We start from the raw sequence: 21,763 nt of genomic DNA, 5'->3' as shown, positions 1-21,763 counted from the left end.
ATCTTGTCTTCTCAAGTACACCTATTACTATGCAGAATTACCAATGAATAAGTCAAATTTTGCAGTAGTAAATCTTTGTTAGACAAATCAGACTTCCAAAATGGTCAATACAAAACAAAACATCTGTAAGTAAGAGAGCTGGTGCCTCCCTGAGTTGGTGCAGCAACACCTCATGTTACAGATGGTCAGCCTCCTGATTGTACCTACAATTCCCTCATAAGCAGCGAGTGGCACTTGGGGAGGACTGGCACCAGATTGCCTACCTGTAAATGCTCTCGCTGCCTTTCCACGTGTCCTGTTTGTGTAGAATTTTTTTAATAATAATTATCCTTGCATTGATATAGCGCCTTATCACATCTTTGAGACGTCTCAAAGCCCTTCTCAGAATATACTGTAAAGTGAATTGAATGTATATTTTGTGGGCGAAATGTGGCAGCCAATTGCGCACAGCAGTGTCCCACAAGCAGTCATATGTAGCCAATGTTTGTTTCTGTTCAAGACCATTTTGTCAGTGGTTAATAAAAGCTGTAAAGAATTCTCTGCCACCCCCACCAACCCCATAAACATACTCTCACACACACACTGTTTTGTTAGTTGATGTGCATATGATATATAAGCTCACAAAGTTGTGCAGAGTTCTGCTCAGATGATCTACGTGCACTTGGTTTTCCCTTCTTGGGAGTAGGACAGATAAAAGGGCAAGTTCAGCAATGAGAGACCTGGAGTGTCACCAATAGAAAAAAAATATTTCATTAAGAAAGAGCAGCAAGTCACTCTGAATCACGGCAGAGACCAGTAGAGAGAGAAAAAATAATAAGTATTCAGCACTGCGGTCCCAGAGATGGACTGGCTCATGAAGAATAGAGTCTGGCTGTGAGCCTGAACCCAAGGGTGAGCGAGTTCAGCGTTCATATCTTCTGAAGCACAGCACAGACCGAGGTGCAGAGAGAAAAGTGCACAGAAGAATTACACGTTAAGTCATAATAAAAGGGGAACACATCCCCCCGCTGACTGAGTTGGTAAAATTACTGCCAAGAATGAAATTGAGCCATAGACCACAAAGGCCCAAACCCTACCCCTCCCCCCCCCCTCCCCACAGGAGCTGAGTTGGCTGATCTCAGTTAGAGCAGGAATGGGAGTACGATTAATTTGCATCAGTGTTATGGTTTGCAAGGGGGAATTGATAGTTTTCCAGTGATCTCTTGACCTCCCTAGCTCCACCCTCCACAAACACTGACTCCATATAATTGCCTGCACTGGGCTCCACACACCAATGACCCCCATCGTTGCAAGGCCCCACTGGCTCACAGTGCCACACAGGATTGATTATTATCCTTGTTCTGACCAATTTTGGGTTAACTCTTGCCTCTCACTTCCTGTGTTTGAACATCAGCGACCAGGCTTTCAGCCACTATGTCTCTGCACTGGAGTATGATCACAGCCACTGAAACATACTCCAGCGAGAATGAGCATCTTCGGAAGAGGAGAAAACGCTCAAAAAAAATCATACAAATAAGGTCATGAAGAGCATCCTTAGCAATAAAAGAAAGAGAGCAGAAAAAAACAAAAAAGAAATGTTAAACACAGAAAGGGGGCAACAGAGAGAGGTGAGAACAAGGAAATAACACAAAGCAGAAGACAGCACAACACAAAGAGAAATAAGAGAGAAAAAAAACTGGATAAAAGAATCAAAGCGGATGAAAAGCAGACGGGCAGCAAGACGTGCAAGGAAAGTGGAAAAAACACAGAAATAATTGGGGTTTGGGGGAAATACAGCAACAAAAAAGGAAGAAATAAAAGAGGCGCAAAAGAGGGGAAATTAAAATGAGCAAAGAACTAGAAATGAATTGTAAAATACAGAAACTAAGTCAGTAATCTCGCTCTTTGCTAAGGCAATATAGTATTTACCCCCAACGTGGGCACCTTCACAAAAGGAAGATGTAAATTGTGTAGTGTGCAGTACAATGGGATGAAAATGTGTCTCAATTACTATATCCCAGTGTTGTTAGAAGGAAAGCTCTGGCCTTCAATATCCTCTGAATACATCAATGGGAGTTGCTCTTAGAAATAACTACATTTCATATGGTGAGAAGTAAGCTTTATTTTATGAGAAACAATTGTGAAAGGTTTTAGAGAAAGCTGAGGTTCATTTTTTACTGTCATGGTGCAAGAATAAACCAGGCCTTAGCGCACATCTGATGTAAGAAGAAGGAAAAAAAAACTTTTATTCATATGTGGTGTTACAACCTACCTTTTTTCCTTCACCATAAATTAAGGGAAACTTTAGATCATCTTCTTCTATGGTTTTGTATGCCCTGTAGAGAGAGTGAGGGAGAAAGAGAGAGAGAACAAATAAGAGTTTTCTTCAGCACAGTAGATTCACTGCCCTTCCATATCTACATAAAATGATGGCCTCATGTGTAGCAGCTTTGTCAAAGTCCCTGGGGAGCTGTGCATCTCTGCACAAGGCACAATTTGTGCCAATTTCATTTTCTCATGTGTCTATCTTAATGGATACGGGAGGCAGAGCAATTATTTCTGCAAGTGATATGCAGTGTTAAATTTGAAGATCAGATTTTTTTTGCAAAGAACACCGTTTTAGTTCTGATGGAGTGAGACAGGAGATTACAGCTTTTTAAAGCAAAGCAGCCCTTTTGATGCACAGAAAGCACTGGAGTACCTGTGCATACATGATAAGGCTATAGCTAGATAAAGATTTTTTATTTTCCCCGATACATAAAAGAATTAGATTTTATTGCCATGTGGTGTCAGTGTTAGATCTAAAAAATCACATTAAGAAAAAAAAATTTACTTTATAAAAAGAATCTTATTTTGATATTTAGCAAACACAGCGACAGAAATGATCCAATTCAATAAATAGAGAACCATTTATTAGTAATATCAGTTGGATTAAACCCCACCCCCAATCCAACAGCACGTTGAGCAACAGTACAACCATTCGTCACTGCCAGATATACTGCTGCTCACAGGTCAGGTCTCCCGCCGTTTCCTGGGGCTTTGCAATACCTCAAGACATTCAGCAGTTGCATTTAGCAAGGCATAATCTATCACTGCTAAGAATCTGCATCCAGCTATAGGTTTACCGCCTTTTGTTCCCATTCCATTATTTACAATGGTTACTCTTCCTGGCACGATGAGACCTCCATTAAGCACGCTGAACTTTTACATGTAATCTTCCTGCGCAGACCTCTTATTATAGCCACAGATAAACACAGATTAATTTTAAAACAGTGATGATCATATGCAGATCCATGAGAGTTGCAGTTATGAAAAGTGGTGCGCTGTAATATTCAAACCACGTGTATCATTGATTTCACTATTGAAGGATAGGGTATAATTACACACTTGTCTCTCACCCCCACCTGCCCCACACACATCGTAATGTGAAACCTCAAATCATACCCACTAATGTACCTACCATTCAGAATAACATTGAGATGTACCTTAGCATTTGTAATGAGGAAACTTGTATTCAGACTAATGAAGCTTTGGTAAGCTGAGTTAGGATGTACAGACACAGAATCATGTAGCTTTCCTTAAGAGAATGGGGGGTGGGGATAGAACATTTACAGATGGAACTCCTCTGCATAGCCCATGCTAAAAGCAGATTTATTCTTGCCTCTGTATATGGTGCAACTTACAATCAATATTTACTTACTGTAATAGTACTGAAATAATCCACAGGACAGGTACAGCTCTGAAGATTAAATTAGAATGCTGAAAGTAGAGAGCTGATCACCTTAGAAAGAAGGTTTATATACGGTACATGTCTATGGGTTGCAGAATATTGCCCAGTTACATATTCCTTGGTTACTGCCCAGTCCTTGAGACAGGAGGTGGTCAGGGCTGTGTACCATGTCTCCCTGTTTAAAGCAGGACATGCTTTGTGAAGCACACTGTCATGTCAAACAACACGACCTCTGGGAGTATCACAGATTTCTTTACTCCTCAGCCTCCCCAGCCCACATTTGTCACTTTGCCTCTGATCATGTGAGCAGGGAAAGCTCATTCAGGGTACATTACACATTAGGTGCAAGGGAATGGTTGAATGAATCAATGTGACCTGTTATTGCTTGGATAGTAGATGGTTGTACAGTGTTAACCATTAAGCAATGAGCCACTTAATGAGTTGCTTGATTCAGGTAAGCAGACTATTGCTTTTATGTGCAGGAGAGATCTGTTTCTCTAGGATGATGGTTCTTGAGTTAAAGGGGTACATAACATCCTAATGACATGTGTTCGTTACACCATCCATCACTCATTCAGGATATGAATGACAAAAATCTCAACATATCACCATGATGAAAATGAAGCACAGCTCTTTTCCCTCCCGAGCTATTAAAACGGTTTGCTGAACACTTTATCACAAAGACAGCACTCCTTTAATATCAGCGGCACGGAGAATGATTACCAGGGGGTGACTATGAAGCTGTAAATTATCCTGGGCCTTTGATGATGGACATGAATTTCTCAGACATTATTCTAGTGCTTTTGTAATATAATCCTATGCCCTCAAATCATATTACTGCCTTGTAATTCCACCCAGGTATCACTTGCTACTTATAAGCTTTTGTCTTTTGATTTGAGATGGGCATTTTATTCAGGTTTTTCGCATTCAGTGATTTCATTGCTTCAGGTTTGTGGAGAAATAATTGATCACAAAGGTTGACAATACAATCACTTCAGAGAATCCGTCTACTCCCCTCCCACCCCACAGTCATGCTCTTACCAGCCAGTCATGTTATAATTCCGGTAAAGCATTTTCTTCCCCAGCTCTTTCCGCTGAACCCTTCTGGGAAACTCTAAGTGCGTGAATTCGTTTCCTAACAAATGTGGTTGCAAACAGGCCTGTTGAGAAGAAAACAGTGTAACAGTGGGAGAGATAATGTGCACCAACTTCACAAAGGCTCATCTTAACCTGGATTCTCCTTTGTTGGTGAAATGTTCACAGACTACATAGCACCATCCAGACGGCATTCAGAGTCTCAGATTAACAGTGACGGAGCTTGATGCTGAAAGGGGAGAGGGGCAGGTGACTGTAGGCATGTGTCGAAAGTGGAAGGTCTTCATGTGTGTTTTGGAGATGGGTGAGGAGGAGACCAGGCGGAGGGATTAAGAGAGAAAATTCCATAATTTTGGTGTGTAGAGGCTGAAAGCACAGTCGCCAATGGTCCTCCTGATGTGAACTCTTTGAAGGATTTTTTTTGACATGAAAGGATTATTATTGTGTTGTAGCTATTGTGTTGTATTCCTTTATAATATTCTTCCTCACATGGAAGAGCAAAACTTAAATTGAAATCAAGTTAATTAAATGGTTTAAAATGAACCAGAGAAAATGTATTAAGTGGTTGGTGAAGAATCACTTGATTGTCTGTAAATCAAAAACACTTCATTCATCAAAGATTTGCTGATTGAAAATCTTACACAAACATTTCCATTCATAAACAGCCATAATGATGTAATTATGTTAGACATAATTATGTAATTTCCTTCATTGGTGAGCATCTAAAATAGCATGAATCTTAAAAACATTTATGATCACATTGCTGTTGCAGGTAAAATGCACAATGTACACAATTTGCTACAAGTCAGTAATATATCATCAGAAGAGTTGCTTCACCAATTTGAAATGTTCATTTTTGAAGGCACCTCCTCTGCTGGCTGCAACAATGATATTTACGTTAGGGACATTTTGCCTACAAAATACAGTCAATGAACTTTAAAGTGTATCCTCTGAAGTGCTTTGGGATATCGTCCTGACGTGAAAAGATGCTGTATCAAACGTAGCGATTATAATTATTATAATTACTCATTGTTATTATTATTATTCATTTCATTTAGAAACCTGGGAAGCGCATGCAATTTTTCCAAAGGTGCAATGAAAACGGTTTAATTGCGTGCAGAATGCATCCTAGCTACAAAATCAAAACCTGAATGAACCCCAACATAACAAGGTAGTAATGCAATCCCCTTATTATTGATAAAACGTGTGTATATGGGCCAAAAATATCATCAAATGTGGGAAGTTAACACTAAAAGGTTTGGTTTGAAACTAATGAATATTCTGCAGGACAGAATATTCAGGGTCTATGATCCTTTGAAATTACAAGTTGAACAGATACAGAGCAAGTGCGCATACTGCCCCCTAGCTTCAGCTTTTTCTTCTGTTCTTAAATTCTGGGTCAGTCAGTTTACAGCATTTGCAGTATTTCAAATCATTGCACAAGTTCACTGCTTATATAATAATAATAATCCTTGCATTTGATATAGCGCTTCTTCACGTCTTCTAGACGTCTCAAAGCGCTTCACAGAATATACTGTAAAGTGATTTGACTGTATATTTGTGGGCGAAACGCGGCAGCCAATTGCGCACAGCAGTGTCCCACAAACAGTCGTGGATTGAAAATGACCAATTTATTATTGTTTTGTTTTGGAGGGATTATTATTAGGCGTGTGGAGTAGGGAAACTTGCCCAAGGTTTCGCCCTGCCTGGAATTGAACCCAGGTGTCTCGCTCGCAAGGTGAGTGCTCTAACCACTGAGTTCTCTGAGTATTGATAATCAATGAACAACAAACTAAAATCAAGCATCATAATGCTTGTAGAATCGGCAGTTTTAGATTTTTTTTTAATGGTTGCTTTACTATATGTCAACTCTCCATCCTTTCTTATTTGCAGGCTATTTGGAGTCATACACTTCCTCCAGACAGGACCTGAACAGCCGACAGCAGCAAATGATGGATTATCTCTCATGGTCATGGTGCTTCGTCTATAACCCAGCTGTGGCTGTCAGGTTTGAGTGACACACAGCCTCAAAGCTGCAACCTCCTGGCTGGGAGTGGAGCACCCACTCACTGTAGCTGCTGGGCTAATCCGAGTGTTTGCATCTCAATACTAACAATCCTTTGATTCGACTGCTGCAAGGCACCACGCCTCATATTGGAAACACTTCAGCTTTGTGTGAGGTTACTGTTCCATCAGACAATCACTGAAGACTCCACTTCTTATTTATTTATGGACTTGGAAAAAACATGTTTTTCTTTGTTCTATTTTTAATAGAATGGTTGTTATTCTATTTTTAATAGATGTTTCTTTTCTCTCTGTGCCGAGCAACATTCCTGAGGCAACTGTGCATTGATCCTTGGATCTGACATATAACTTCAAAATGCCTCTTCATAGATAATTGCTGTCAAGTTTAATGACTGTGTTTGCAGACAAACACGGCAGCCAATTTACACACAGACAGAGCCCACCAACAGCCAATTTAATCACTAATGTATCTGTGAGCCAGGGCACCAGGAGAAAGTTCCTTCTCTTTTCAAATATTGCAATGGAATTTTTCAACTTGTACCTCAACAGGCAGAAAGGACTTCAGTTTAACAATGCTTTACCTAAACCAAAGTTTAGAACTTTCAACAATGCAGTGCTCCCCCAGTACAGCATTGGAGTATCAGCCTTAGACTATGATCTCAAAGTCTTGAAGGGAAGCATTCTGACTCAGAGGGAAGAGTGCTGCTAACTGGGCCACGCTGACGTAATCAGCGATTCTAATAAGCCTTGCATTTGATATATAGCGCCTTATCACATTTTTGAGATGCCTCAAAGCACTTCAGAGAGTATATTATGAAGTGGATTGATTGCCAATTGCGCACAGAAATGTCCCACAAACAGTCGTGGATTGACTGACCAAATTTATTTATTTATTTCTTTGGAGGAATTATTACCCTCGGAAAGCAATCCACCAATCGACTAACAACCAGATTCCTACTTTCTGCAAGGTAAACATAGGCGTGTGGAGTAAGGAAACTTGCCTAAGGTTTCGCCCCTCCCGGGAACTGAACATAGATCCTCTCGCTTGCGAGACGAACGCTTAACCACTATGCTATAGGACTTCAGAGCTGGTAATCAATCAATCAATCAATCAATCAATCACTGCAGAACAGACACCAATAAACAAATTGAGGCCATTTGGAACTTCCTACATTGAAACAAACAAAAGAGCCAACAATACTAGAATTCTGGTGGCACAATCATAGTACTTGTGTGCCAAAGAGAAATTGACAGGATGGCTCAAGTAACTTAAGCAATTAATGGAATTGGGCTTTCAAAAGACAAATCACTCTGCCATTAATTATATTACTCTCCGAGACACTGCCCCGAATGAAGGGCGCTATATAAATGCAAGTTGCGGTTGTTGTTGTACTCAGAAACATTTCCAATGAGAATAACATGAACGGTGCTGAGCTACATCATTCTTAATCCCTCTCTATCTCCCGTACATAATTTCCAAAAGCCATAAAATATCATTGCTTGTTTGGTCATTCAACACCGATGCTTCAAGTAAAACAGCATTCTTTTAACCACACTAATAGTATTCCACACACTGTCCTTACTAGTATGACAACAATATGGGCTAAGCAATAATATTTTAATTGTCCTTACCAAATACTGGAGCCTCTGCCGCTCTGTCTCTGGTGTGAACTCTGAAGACATTGGAATAACCTCCCCATTGCAAATAATAATGGCCCTGAAACATAATAAACCCACAGGTTCATTTAAGAAAAGTTTTTAATGGGCTGAACTCAACTGGATTTCAACCCCAAATATGGATTTAGCATTTATTAATTCAGTAGTCTATTCTACCTTATATCAAAACTTCAGTATATCTTAACTTAACTTTCCAAAACTGTGAAAGAAATGAACAAATCGGAGAGGTGGGAAATGATTGTAATACAGCTGTTTTCTGACCATTTTGAGAAGATAATTTAGACAAAATGGATGTACAGATTTATCAGTGCTTACTCCACATGTGATCGGCTTGAGGGTAGCCTTATAAAGCAATTTTTGCCAATGCAAGAAGGAATTCATCATGCCAGGGATTTGGTGGGCTCCAATCCATTTCAATTTAAAAGCGCAGTCTGTCTTTAATCGCTGAATTCAGAAAATGTCACTGATTCAGATAGGAGAGCTTCATTCTCATAGTTCACGATTTCATCTGAACCTCTCAATTAAATTGGAGCCTTTATTACTCTCTCCATCACTGCACACTCCCAGCCATTTGTAATTGCAAATGTAATAAAAACAGTGTACAGAAACTCTTGTAATCTACTGCAAATATTCTTCAATAAACCTTTGGCAATGATTTAACTGCAGGAGAAAAATAGACTTGAACAATTTAGCATGGGAAGGATTTTGTGAAACTGACAAGAAGCCTTAATCGGGCTCAAAAATAACAGCAATTCATAAGAGAATACACGTTATATAAAAGATCATGGGCCTGTTTTTAGCCTATAATATAATTTTGTCTTAAGATCACACAGGATTATAGCAAACACTTAAGTACAGTCTTCACTTGGAAGTTTTATTCAAAGCAGTTCTTAAAAAGTGCAGCTTTTCAAATTGACTGAATTTGAGTACTGTTTTCTCAATTTGTCAGAATCTTCAATTTAAAGATAAAATGATGTTATACAGGCTAAAAATAGGTGGAATTATTCAGACATTTGACCTCACAAGGAGTGAATATTTATTAAATGCCCAAACTTCATTCTCAACGTTTCTCATCTAATATTCCTGAATAAATTGAATTTTATAAGCCCTTCCCAGATCGTTACCTTTCCAACAGCAGTTAACTTAATTAAAGGAACTATTTGTATTTGTAGAAGACTTTCATCTGTTATGATCTGTATTGCTTTGCACAAATTAGCTTAAATGGGCTCATCCATCAGGTCAAGCACCTCACAAAATCACCCGATCGGTTTGGATGAAGAAAGCCCTTCAACTCATCTCATTATTCCATAATCCCCACTGTCATAATCCCATCACAGCATCTTTTTAATGAGCCAGTGTGCTGGCCTCAACCACCTTTCCCGGTAACCTGTTCCAGTTGCTAATTACCTCCTGGGTTAAGAAAAACTTCCTGGTAGCTGTTCTAAAATTGTCCACTGCAACTGTAAATCTGTGTCCTCTTGTAGTAGCAAAGGGCAAAAAAAGGTGCAGTTTTCTTCTTCATTTGCAGTGCTCAGGAAGCATTTTTTCACCCAATGGGTAGTGGAAATCTAGAACTCTCTCCCCCAAAAGGCTGTGGATGCTGGATACATTCAAACTTTCAAGACTGAGGTGGACAGAGTTTTGTAAGGTAATGGTATCAAGAGATATGGAGCAAATACAGATAATTGGAGTTGAGGTATAGATCAGTCATGAACTAATAGAATGGTGGAACAGGCACAAGGGGCTGAATGGCCAAGTCCTGTTCCTATGTTCTCCAAAGAGAGTGCGACATAAATGATGCAGTCAGAACCACAATAATGCTATTGAATTACTAGTGGCAATTTTTTTTAAAAAGAAAAACTTCACACAAAATTTAAATTAAAAAAACTCCTCATATTTACAAATGTTCTTGTGGTGCAAACTTTTCCCCGACAATGGACATGGTGGTCACTAAATTCAGCTGTCCAGAATAGACTGTTGAGGCTATCCATACGCTTCCCGATATGTAGCTAACTTTGCTTATTCAATTGGGTTAATTTGGCACCAAGCTACTGGGAGGGGATTACTATATAAAGCAGAGAAGAACTGGGCCTTGGAATACCGGCTTTCATAAAGCTCTTCTGTACAGAGCTAACATGCTTAAGAATCTGCAGTGAAGCCTTAAATCAACATTACAGGTGATGAAAAGAAACCAAGTTGGTAGTGGTAGATTCACTGCGGATCTGCACTCAATATTTATACATTTGTCTCAGTTTAATTCAGTAAGCACAACTCTTGAAAGATAATAAGAATTATGAACTATTTGCGGAGTCTATCAATAAATGAGACAGTTTGAAAGTTAACAATTGAACTTGGTTACCGTGTAAAAATAGTGAACAAACTACAATCCTCTTTGTGTAAGTTTTATGATCTGGAGGTATCAGTTTTGAGAAATCCTTAATTAAATGGACATTTGTTTTTTGATCAAACACTATGTGTGGATCTAAGCCTGCAGAGCACGTGCTGAAAGAATGTATAAAAGTACCCCTTTGTGGGACTCAGATTCAACTCAACATGAAAACACGTCTGAAAGGCAAAGTCATACTGTATTTAGTAAATTGCACGGTTTCAGTATAAACTCTAAAAGCACAATTCCTACTATGGATTTTCTTTTAAATTTCTCACATTTAAATCCCTCCACAGCCTGGCCCATCCTACCTCTGTGACCACTACAGTCCCACTCACCCGAGCACACACTTCACTCAGCGAACACTGGTCTGCTTCATATTCCTGCTGCCCACCCCCATCCGCCCCACCTTTGGCAGATGAGCGTTCAACAATGCTGCTCCCGCTCTGTGGACCTCCGTCCTGAAGTCCCTCCAACTCGACCACTCCCTCCCCATGTTAAACACCGCCTCAACTTAGCTCTTTTACCGCACTTTCAGTCACCTTTCCCTTCAGCTCCCAGCCCCCAGTTTGGGTGCCCAGTCAGCAGTGTGAAGCGCTTTGAAACGTCCCCCCCGACATGAAAGTCGCTATGTAAATGTGAGTTGTATTGTATTGGCTAGCATGGTCAAAAATCACAGTGTTGTCCTCACCTGCTGTCCCCGGCATTCGATACATAAAGCTTTCCCATCATGCACACCGCAATCAAAGCAGTGCAGCCCCCTGAGATATTGTACGTGCTCTTCTCTCGTTCGATCTGGTCATCCTGTAGACAGCAATACAAGGGGAGAATGACACTATTACTCTACAGGCAGTCCTGCTTCTACCAATGTTCCAGGGCTTCAGTCTCCGACAGGTTCCTCAACAGTGTCGAAAGTATTTTAATGAAATGGAAACATTTGCAATAAATATTAAGACAAGTGCTCTTGAACCGGATCTTTAAAAGCTTTTCTGAATTTTTTGAAAATAAACACTTAGCAAGGTATTAAGTAACTGTATTTAAGGCATTGAAAATGGAAGGGCAGCATACTTTTGGTAGGAATTGACTATTTCCACTGTTTGGTCAGGAGTCAGAGAGCATCATTTAAGGATTATCACTAGAAGGAAAAAGGAAGAATAAAAATGACAGAGAGGATTTTTTTTTAGAATATAGACTGTTGAAGCAGATTACGCAGCTGGATTTAGAAACTTAAATACTCCTTGGAAAAGTATTGAAGGGTGTGGTGAAAGGGCAGGACAATAGGATGAGAACATACAGCTCCAATAGGACACAAATGAGGTCATGATAGGCCAAACAGTCCTGTAGCTCAGTGGTTAGAGCACTCGCTTTGCGAGCGAGAGACCTGGGTTCGATTCCTGGCAGGGCGAAACCTTGGGCAAGTTTCCTTACTCCACACGCCTAATAATAATCCCTCAAAAAAAAAATAATAAATTGGTCACTTCAATCCACGACTGTTTGTGGGACACTGCTGTGCGCAATTGGCTGCCGCATTTCGCCCACAAATATACAGTCAATTCACTTTACAGTCTATTCTGTGAAGCGTTTTGAGACACCTAGAAGACGTGAAAAGCGCTATATCAAATGCAAGGATTGTTGTTATTATTATTAACAGCCTCCTCTGCTGTAAACCTTCTTAGATTTCTTGCACGAACTGATATGAAAGAACACAAATACATCAGCAGTCTGGAATTATTTTCCATCTCTTCTTCACTAAACTCTCATTTGTGAAATGCTACACAACAGAACAAATGTTCTTCAAAATTTATGTGTAAACTTACTCTTACTTTCAAAGACAGATTGGTATCTTGCAGATGTAATACAAAAATTGGGGAACGGTGACATATTCTCAGGGAAAACTCATAGAAACTGTTGCCCCATTTATCCCATCACTCCAGCCCAGAGCCCTTCCATTGTCCATTTCAATCCAGTTTAGAAATGATTGAGATTTCTCCCCCCTCCCGCTCACATCTGAAATCCCTTCCCTTTGCCCTTCCTTCTCTGTTTTCAAAATCTGTCTATCTATTTGGAAAGACAATATCTGTCTATAAAAGCTCTATCATAGTAATAATATTCCTTTCATTTGATGTAGCACCTTATCACATCTTCGAGTCATCTCAAAGTGCTTCACAGAATATACTGTAAAGTGAATTGACTGTATACTTTGTGAGCGAACTGTGGCAACCAATTCCGCACAGCCTATCTCACTGACTCTGCCTTTTCTCATCTCTCATTCAGTAGGTGAATGAAAGATGAGCTCTATCTTTGCAAAGCACTTCGAGAATATTTTCCTTACGTAAAAGGTGCAATGCAACAGCGAATTGTTTTTGATAGACTTACAATATACAATAACGACTGCAGTTGTAGGCAACCACGGTTGTCAATTTGCTCATGGCAGTGTTCTGCCTCCCACTAGTACACATCCACTACACTTTGCTATGAATTCTGTGAAGCTCTTAGAGAAATGTTCCAGATGTGAAATGGGCAATGCAAGGATTATTATTATATAAAATGTATATAATGTTAATCATGTTTTAACAAAATGTTTCTGTGCAAATCGTAAACTTTTTTTTAAAAAAAACCTTGGGCAAATCAACAATTTCTATTCACTTTTTTTTTGCTCTGCACAGTCTTTTAAAAAACTATCATGTTGAAGGTCACTGATCTGCTTGTGTTAATCTGCATCCACATTTGTAACTTTAGACACTTTATAAATAGAATAATTTGCCATTGCACACAATGGCCCTCAACCACTCTAGGTTATAATGTTTGGCAAAAAAGAGCAGGGTTTGCCAAGATCTAATAAACTGGTGGAACTGGCTCAATGGGCTGAATGGCCTCTTCCTACTGAACTCTGGGCTTTCAATATTGAAAAGCACTATAACTTTGAAAAAAAAAAGTGGCTACCTAGAATTGTAAAGAAATCCAAATTTGGCATGTTCTGACAAACCAGACAAGAAAGAATCATTCAATATTCAATATTCCACTTAGTATCAGGACCAGTTTAGTAGCCCCGCTCAGTATCAACAACAACAACAAGATTCCATTTATAGAGCGCCTTTCACGTCGGGAGGACGTCCCAAGGCGCTGTATAAACAGCACAGGTGTAAACCGAATTGGGCCATGCTCCCCATGACTCTTTTCATCCAGCAGCACGAACATATTCCCATATACTTTCTACAAGTGTTGTTAAAAGCTAAGGATAGACTAAAATGAGCTGGAAATCATTGCAATTATAGGGGTTGAAATAAAACGTGATAACAGGCTTGATATGATAATTATATTGAAGCAGTCATAAAACATCGCAATTTTGCTAAACGAAAACCACTGATTTCATTTCACGGTTAGTTATTATTTATTTGATTTATAGCAAAAAAACACCCTCTCTAACAACTATGTTGATAATTATCAACACCTGAGTTACAGTGTTTGTATCCGGCGAGCACTAAGGCAAGCCTGTCTTAAAGTTCTCTTAGGGAGGAGATGGAAGGTTATTCCTCTGCAAAACAAATTTTAAGTAGGGTTTCCGTATACAAAGGGCTACTTGTGTACAGGAGTTCTTGCCTTATAAAAGACCCAGGCAGCTGGAATGCTATTCAATCTACAAGCAATGACGTCCCATGTTGGGTGAGGTTTACAGGTAGACTTTTAGAAAAGAGGGGGAAGAAAAGCAGCTGAGGCCAATAAGGTGTGCTACAATGAATGCCTCACACTCACACGGAGGAGCAATGATAATAGTATTTCCTTTAAATATTGGTTGCTAGGTGATGCAATCACACAATATTACATTGCTGTTCATCCACACATCTTGAATAATAAAAAAATCTTCCACGTCTTGAGTGTCTATCTGCCCCCGCACTTTTCCAGCTGGGGGAGGTAAGTAGCTTCTGGGCAGGAGAAATGAGAAACCGAAGGAAAAAAAATGACATAAATATCAGCAAATCTGAGCAGGTAACTGCGAGGTGGTATGGAGGTGACAGCCGAAAAAGTCAATCAAATTTTAAGCAGGTTGAGATCAGCTATCTGCTCCTTACAAATAAAAATTCCCGCTGTGCGTATTTCCTGCCTTATTCAAGAGGGTCGACAACAAGCTCACTTTGTAGGAAGGTTGCTGTTGCTAATTATTAATGTTTATAGACAGCTAAACTCCAATGAAAAATGACTGACAGCAATAAATAATTTAGCTTAGTAATATTGTTATAGGGATTTTAAGATGAACTGAAATAAACTCTATGCTGTGTGACCGAGGTTTGATTTAAGGTCAGGCAGACGGGATGAAAGACTCGTTTCCCAATGGAAGTCTGTAAAAGGAAAATGTCAAATATCAACCATTTACCTGCCAAATCACGAGTACCATGCTTTGCAACTAAAACACTTCCTGCCTTGTTTTTCCAAATAATGAATATCATTCCTGTTCTTTGCAATGTGCATTTTTAAATCACTGTGGATCACTTATATTTTATGTCGCGTCTGTATAGGTTTAATGAAGCTATGGCTTAATAGCACAGAGCTTAATTTGACCACATTGTCACCATCCTACCCAGAGAGATTGCAGGAAGAAACTATTTATCTTCCACAAGAGCTTCCTCTTGGTGGCAAATACAGAAATATTTGAACACTAAGAAGTTGTATTTGCTCATGACCTGACCTTGTGGGGTAGAGCATTTAGGCTCTGAGTAAATGATGGAAACTTTATGTATTACAATTATATATGACCCATGCAAATCTGAAAAGAGGCTAAAATAACTTGTAAAGACAGTTTCGGAACACATTTAATTTTATAAAAAAGGTATAAGAATGGTGATGTTTGCTCTTTAGAAGTAATTACTGTGTGAATCTTTCAGAAAGTGGGATGGCAAGATGGATCATTGGATGGGTCTACTCTTGCCTGAAATGTCTGCGACCATATACGTAAATACTTCCGTGGGTTAAAATTTTGCGGATGGCACGATGTTTCATCTTTTCCCCGAGTACTAATTAAGGGAAATGAAAATGGGTCATTATAAAGTGAAATGCAATAAAAACATTTTAAAAACTATACCTGTGAATAAAAACCTTACTAAACCGTTCTCGAAAGGTTGTTGCATGTCCACACACAGAGTTCAGCAGCTTTCATGCTCAGAGGTAAGATTTTTTTTTATTTTGAGATGATTTATTTTCATGTATGCTGTGTTGGTTTCGTGGTTTCTGCAGCAATTATTAAATGTGAAAATCTTTATGTACTACTGTACGTTACATTCAAGATGTTACCCACCAGCGTCACTCAAGGTTTTTTGGGTCAGCGAATGCAATGCCAGTATAAGTTTACAAGCTGTTTAATTTTTTGTAAGATAGAATCTAATATGGAGTTTAGAAGAAACATCTTTATGCAGAGAGTGGCGAGAATGTGGAACTCACTGGCGTTAGCTGTGGTCGAAGCAAATAGCATCTATTTTCCATTTAAGAGAAAATTTGGTGCATTTATGATGGAGAATCGAATAGAGGAGTATAGATGAGGGGAATAAAGGAATGGGGGCTCATATGGAGTACAGTGGACTGGGCTGAATCTCTCTATGTCAATTTATGCAATTACCGGGAGATTAAAAAAAACATTACCATGGATGTAAAGATCTGCTTTATATATAAAATAGTTTTCCACATCTTGCAGTATAATGGTGTTGCAGTGCAAAAAATTGCTGTGAAATTGAAACTGTAGCATTTTTGATCTACCAGGTAATCACCAGTTTAATACCTGCAAGATCACAAGAGACTTCTGTAAGATTCAATTTCATGGTGAAACAGCAGGATGGGAGATTTCTTTAAAATGCCTAAAAATGCTGCTGAATGCATTCCTTTGTTGTGAAATACTGTATATATAAGAAGCTGGAACAAAATTAGTGAAATCCAAATTTAGTTACCTAAATGGAAAATCCAGATTCTTCCTGTCGGTTTTTAAGCACTTTGAAGTATGACATGTGCAAACTCCTTGATCACAATTGTGAGGTTTTGGTTCTTTTTCTATAAGCCTCACAAAACTCTGAAACGGCATCTATGCTATCTGCTTTTGCCAGCGAGTTCCATATTCTCACTACCCTCTGCATGAAAAAAAATCCCTTCTAATTCTCTTTTAGATCCTCTTGATGAGATGGCTATTATCATTATGTGATTGTTTGTTGAAACACCTATGACAACTTGAGACTCAGTAAAGCACCAGGAATAATAGAATATAATAACAATAATTATAATAATAACACTATATCTTTTGCAGAGTATGGCTCAGTAATTTCTCTCAGTCAATGACCATCGAGCAGGTCATAAACTCTTAAACAGTTTGAGCAAAGCTAAAATCATCAAAAAGACAAAACGGATGTTAAATATAGTTTGTTGTAACTGTTAAAAAAGGAGCAATGATGGCAACGTCTGCTCCTGCAGGATTCTTTATTTCCCACAACTCCAAGATACTCACCATGTCTTTAAAAGCATTTTCAATAGCTCCAATGATCAAACTTTCATGTGAAATTTTCTTCTCTATGAAGAATCGTGTTGAAGGGGTGCTAGGTGAGCCTGGGACCCCAACTCCCCCCCGCAGGGAGGCAGCTCTTGTTAGTGTCCTAGTGTTATTCCCTACTTCAGGCTCGTCACCAAGACAGGTTGGAGGAAGCACTGCGGAGTTCCGGAGAACATCAACCACCTCTTGAAGATGTTCGGCTATTTGGTGGTGGAGGAGTTTGGAGGCGACCACAGCAGCACCAGCTCCCGCATGCCCATCAAACAGTGCCCAGTAGTTAAAGATAATCCCTTCGGTATCCTGAAAGAAGGGCAGATAGACCACTTCAGAGATGCAAAAGTGCACTTATGCAGAATACTCTTTGCAAATACCATTTACCAGTGCTGAGAAGCTCTTATAAGATTATTGAGTTTATGGGCTTTAATGGGAATTAACAATAACAGAAGTTGGGGTCCTCACTGTGTACGTTTACCACATTACAAGCAGGTTTAACTAGTAGCAAATGCAATCAAGACAATGGTCTCATAACAATAACTTTTATTTGTGAGGGAGGCAGTGAGATAAGGAGAAGTTACACAGGAAGGTCAAAGCTTTCTCTGAAGCATGTTCCAGCGAGCCTGCTTCACGCTGCCAGAGTTGGCATTCCTTCCTCCAATGTGCTAAATGAAATTCACAATCAAAGAAACACTCAGTGTAGGTTTCCATCAAGTTCAGTTTGGAGAAAGGACACAGCTTCAGTGGATTTCATAGCATGGTATGCTTTGGTTCAATTGTGCTCTTATACAAGCCTGTATTGAGAAGAATACACAAAGTAACATTTAGCTACAAATAGATGTTCAGGAAAACATAAATAACACAGGACTCAATTACTTGGTGTTGTCTAGCTGTGAACCTAGGCACTCTGGTTTTCCAGATTTGATTTCCTTGTTGGACCATCAACCTTCTTCAACCAGGGAGGGCAGCCTCCTCCCATGAGTCGATACTGTTAACTGCAATGACCAGATCACGAGAGATTGCCCTTCTGCTTTTTACTTGTCTTATTTCTCCTTCAAGCGCAACTCCCAGCCTCCACCCAGGGCCACCCTGCAATTGTAATACCAGATTCGAAACCGTGGCAGATTCAACCTGCGTTACACCATTTCTGGGTGATGCTACAATACACATCCAGGTGACTGGGATTCCATATAAATGCTTACCAGATCCTTGAATAGAATTCCAATGTACCACACCACTTTCCATTCATTCTTGTGAATAATTTCAAACCCAGCACGTTTCCCCAATCACCTCTTCTGCTAAAATGCTCAGCTCACTAAATACAACTGTGGGGATGCAACTGCTTTCTGGACCTAATGACTTATATATAAAACCGACTGTATTCTGCACAGTTTACCCTGCTTACGTTAAAATGGTGAAAGAGTTATTAACTGAGCTGCCGAACAAGGAAATGCAAATCAGCCAGCTTCACCTGCAGTTAACAGAAATTCAGATTCCGGCACAAAATATCTTGGCAAAAGCTAGGATTTTCAGGATAAATTATGTCTGCATTCAGTCAGGTGCAGCTGGGTGGTGCTATAGTTCTTGCTCAACGCATACTTGTAAGATTATGGCTAGAAATCCTGAGAGAGCCCCGCAATTCACACTTCTCTGCCTCCTGTCAACTAGGCTGGGCAGACTGTCCACACAAAAGAATCAATGCAGCCACTAGGGTTTTAAACATTACTAGCTGTTAGGAAAAAGCTCTTTGTTTTGATATCAACAGAGCACAATTTCCAAATCATTTGTTACCAAACTGATTTATTACAGGTGCATATTTTTCAGGAGGAAGAATTTGGCAAGGTTTTGCTCTTTAGAGAGGGGAAAAGCCTTGGTGACGTTTCCTATACAATCTTACCAAGTGCAGGTAACACAGTAAGGCATTTCGTTTCTTTACATTGCAACGCCACAAGAGGGTGCCAGCCTGGGTCAGTTGGTAACACTTTTGCCTCTGGCTCAGAAGGTTTTGGGGTTTGTGGGACTTTAGCTCATGATCTTCGCTGGCACTCCAGTGCAGAGCTGGGGAAGTGTTGCATCAACAGAGTTTTGGATGAGATGCAACACCGAGGTTTCATCCATCTTCAGATGGATGTTAAAAGATCCCATTCAAAAAAAAAGTTTTTTTTTTATCCTGGCCAACAAAGGTGCAGATAAATTGGTCATTCATTTCAATTACTGTTTGTAAGGGTCATCCTGTGCACATAACTGTCAAATTTACCTACAAAAAAACGCTTTGAAATGTGAAAAGGTGCAATAAAGTACAAGTTCTTTATTTCTTCTAAGTTTGCAAACTGGTGAATTAACTTTTTTTTTAGAAAAATAAAGTAGGTTTGCGAACAAGAATCCTGAGGCTGGATAAAGAACCAAAACAGGAACTTAGTCAAAAGAAAACCAGATCACAGAAATTACTGTAAAGCGGTGAAATGACTTCAGGAGATGCAACACAGATCAGACCAGACAAAGAGTAACCATTTGAAGACTAGCAGCATTTCTATATCGATTTTTTCAAATGTCCAAGATCACAATCATTGCAATTGATTCAGAGAATCCACAGTTTGTAGTCTTCTGCATTTTGCTGAATTAATAACACGGCGTTCAACATTACAATGTCACCGAAAATCATTCTGGGAGACAGCATAGGGTAGAAACTGTCAGTTTGATTCTATGTTATTTGTGATAATGGAAGACTTTCCTTACATGTGGGCTGGAGGCATGGGGGAATATTATTCATTTGTTGCAGTAAATGCAATAATAGGTACAGAATTGGGCCCTTGAGGAGGGAGAGAAATGGTTTAAAAGTGAAGGGAGAATTATCAATTGGTTGTTCCATCAGTGGTCCATGAGAGTGACATAAGCAGATGCCTCGGAGCAAGTTCCCTGCCCAGCTTATGGCAGCAGTTGTTGCATGACTCAAGGAAAACAAAAGGAAGAGGGGAAAAGAACATAAAGGAAATAGAAGGGCCATCACACACACATTAATAAAAAAAATGACATTTGAATCCTCCCACACATGAACGCAGCTGGGATTTGCAAAGACCCAGTCCTTTGTATTCAACTTGCAGAACTTATGATCTTAAATCTCACTGCGGTGTAAAATATCGGAAGACTGAGCCAAACAAAATATTCAGCCCATTTTGATGGAGCACATACAACTGTATTTACCATGCGTTCTCCCTACCTCTAACCTCCTGAGGTACATTGTTTAAGTTGCTGCCTCTCAGTCAGAATTAATTTTCTATATTTCTGTACTTTTCCATTATTCAGACATTATGCTATCACAGTGCATCATGGACATTAAAGACAAGGTATTGCAAATGATGGGGCAGCTGGTGTTCCTACCTACGTTTACAAATAATAATAATATTAATAATCCCCAATTATTTTTAGTTTTGAATCTTTCTCTTTCCACATCCCACTAACGATAGTGTCTTCAGGTGCTTCAATGCAATGAACATATTGTGGAGTCCTGTAGCGTATTGGTTAGAGCACTCGCTTCACAAGCGAGAGGACCTGGGTTTGATTCCCGAGCAGGACGAAATGTTACGCAGGTTTCCTTCCTCCACATGCCTGTTTACCTAGCAATAAGTAGGAACTCGGTTGTTAGTCGATTTGCAGGATTGCTTTTCCGGGGGTAATAATCCTTTTTAAAAAAAATTGGTCACTCAATCCACAACTGTTTGTGGTTCACTGCTGTGTGCAATTGGCTGCTGCATTTTGCCCACAAAATATATAGTCAACTCACTTTACAGTATATTCTGTGAAGCGTTTTGAGACATCTTGAAGATGTGATAAGGCGCTATATCAAATGCAAAGATTATTATTAGTATTATTACTGCACTTGCTGTCACTCAGCAGACCACTCTAAATGGCTTTGATGCTCTCAAAGCTTGTGTTCTCACTGGAGAGATTTATTAGTGCCTGAAGCAGATCAGCAACAGCTAATGCAGTCTGGAAGCAAAGCCATGTTCAAGTCATACTTCAGTGAAAGGTACATGAAGTGTCCTGACACACTGAGTCATGATGCAGTGCTTGTGGGTGAATGTACCCAATATGCATGTGTTCAGAGGCCTGAGGGATTAACTCCTAAATGTTGGTATGAGTGGCCAGTGTTTAGGTGGCCAGAAATGTATGCACTGTTTCAGTGAGATTGGAGCCGGAATCCAGTACATAATGAAATATCACATTCTCCATCCTGTAGAGGACGTGAAATTTTCTGATAGTATAGATTACTATTCTTCCTCATCTCCAGGTCCACCTCCTCCTGAAGCCAAGAAGATACGTAAAATCACTGGAAATCCTCTCGTTTCACATACCA

The 21,763-nt window shown here is 39.6% G+C and overlaps 1 protein-coding gene across 2 annotated transcripts in view; it reads right to left on the bottom strand.

The window, feature by feature from the left end:
* Positions 1 to 21,763, bottom strand: part of ppm1h (protein phosphatase, Mg2+/Mn2+ dependent, 1H) — a 69,621-nt gene that overhangs the window by 15,857 nt on the left and 32,001 nt on the right. For both annotated transcript variants that reach the window (XM_007895272.2, XM_007895273.2), the window contains exons 3-7: positions 17,374 to 17,715; positions 11,584 to 11,696; positions 8,462 to 8,546; positions 4,751 to 4,869; positions 2,252 to 2,315 (exon numbers count right to left, since the gene is read on the bottom strand). In XM_007895272.2, coding sequence (XP_007893463.2) covers positions 2,252 to 2,315; positions 4,751 to 4,869; positions 8,462 to 8,546; positions 11,584 to 11,696; positions 17,374 to 17,715 — 723 coding nt within the window. The remainder of the gene's footprint in view (positions 1 to 2,251; positions 2,316 to 4,750; positions 4,870 to 8,461; positions 8,547 to 11,583; positions 11,697 to 17,373; positions 17,716 to 21,763) is intronic.

The sequence above is a fragment of the Callorhinchus milii genome, unplaced genomic scaffold (assembly GCF_018977255.1).
Source record: "Callorhinchus milii isolate IMCB2004 unplaced genomic scaffold, IMCB_Cmil_1.0 Scaffold5, whole genome shotgun sequence".
NCBI classification, from domain to species: domain Eukaryota; kingdom Metazoa; phylum Chordata; class Chondrichthyes; order Chimaeriformes; family Callorhinchidae; genus Callorhinchus; species Callorhinchus milii.
This window is presented reverse-complemented; position numbering and strand designations above follow the sequence as displayed.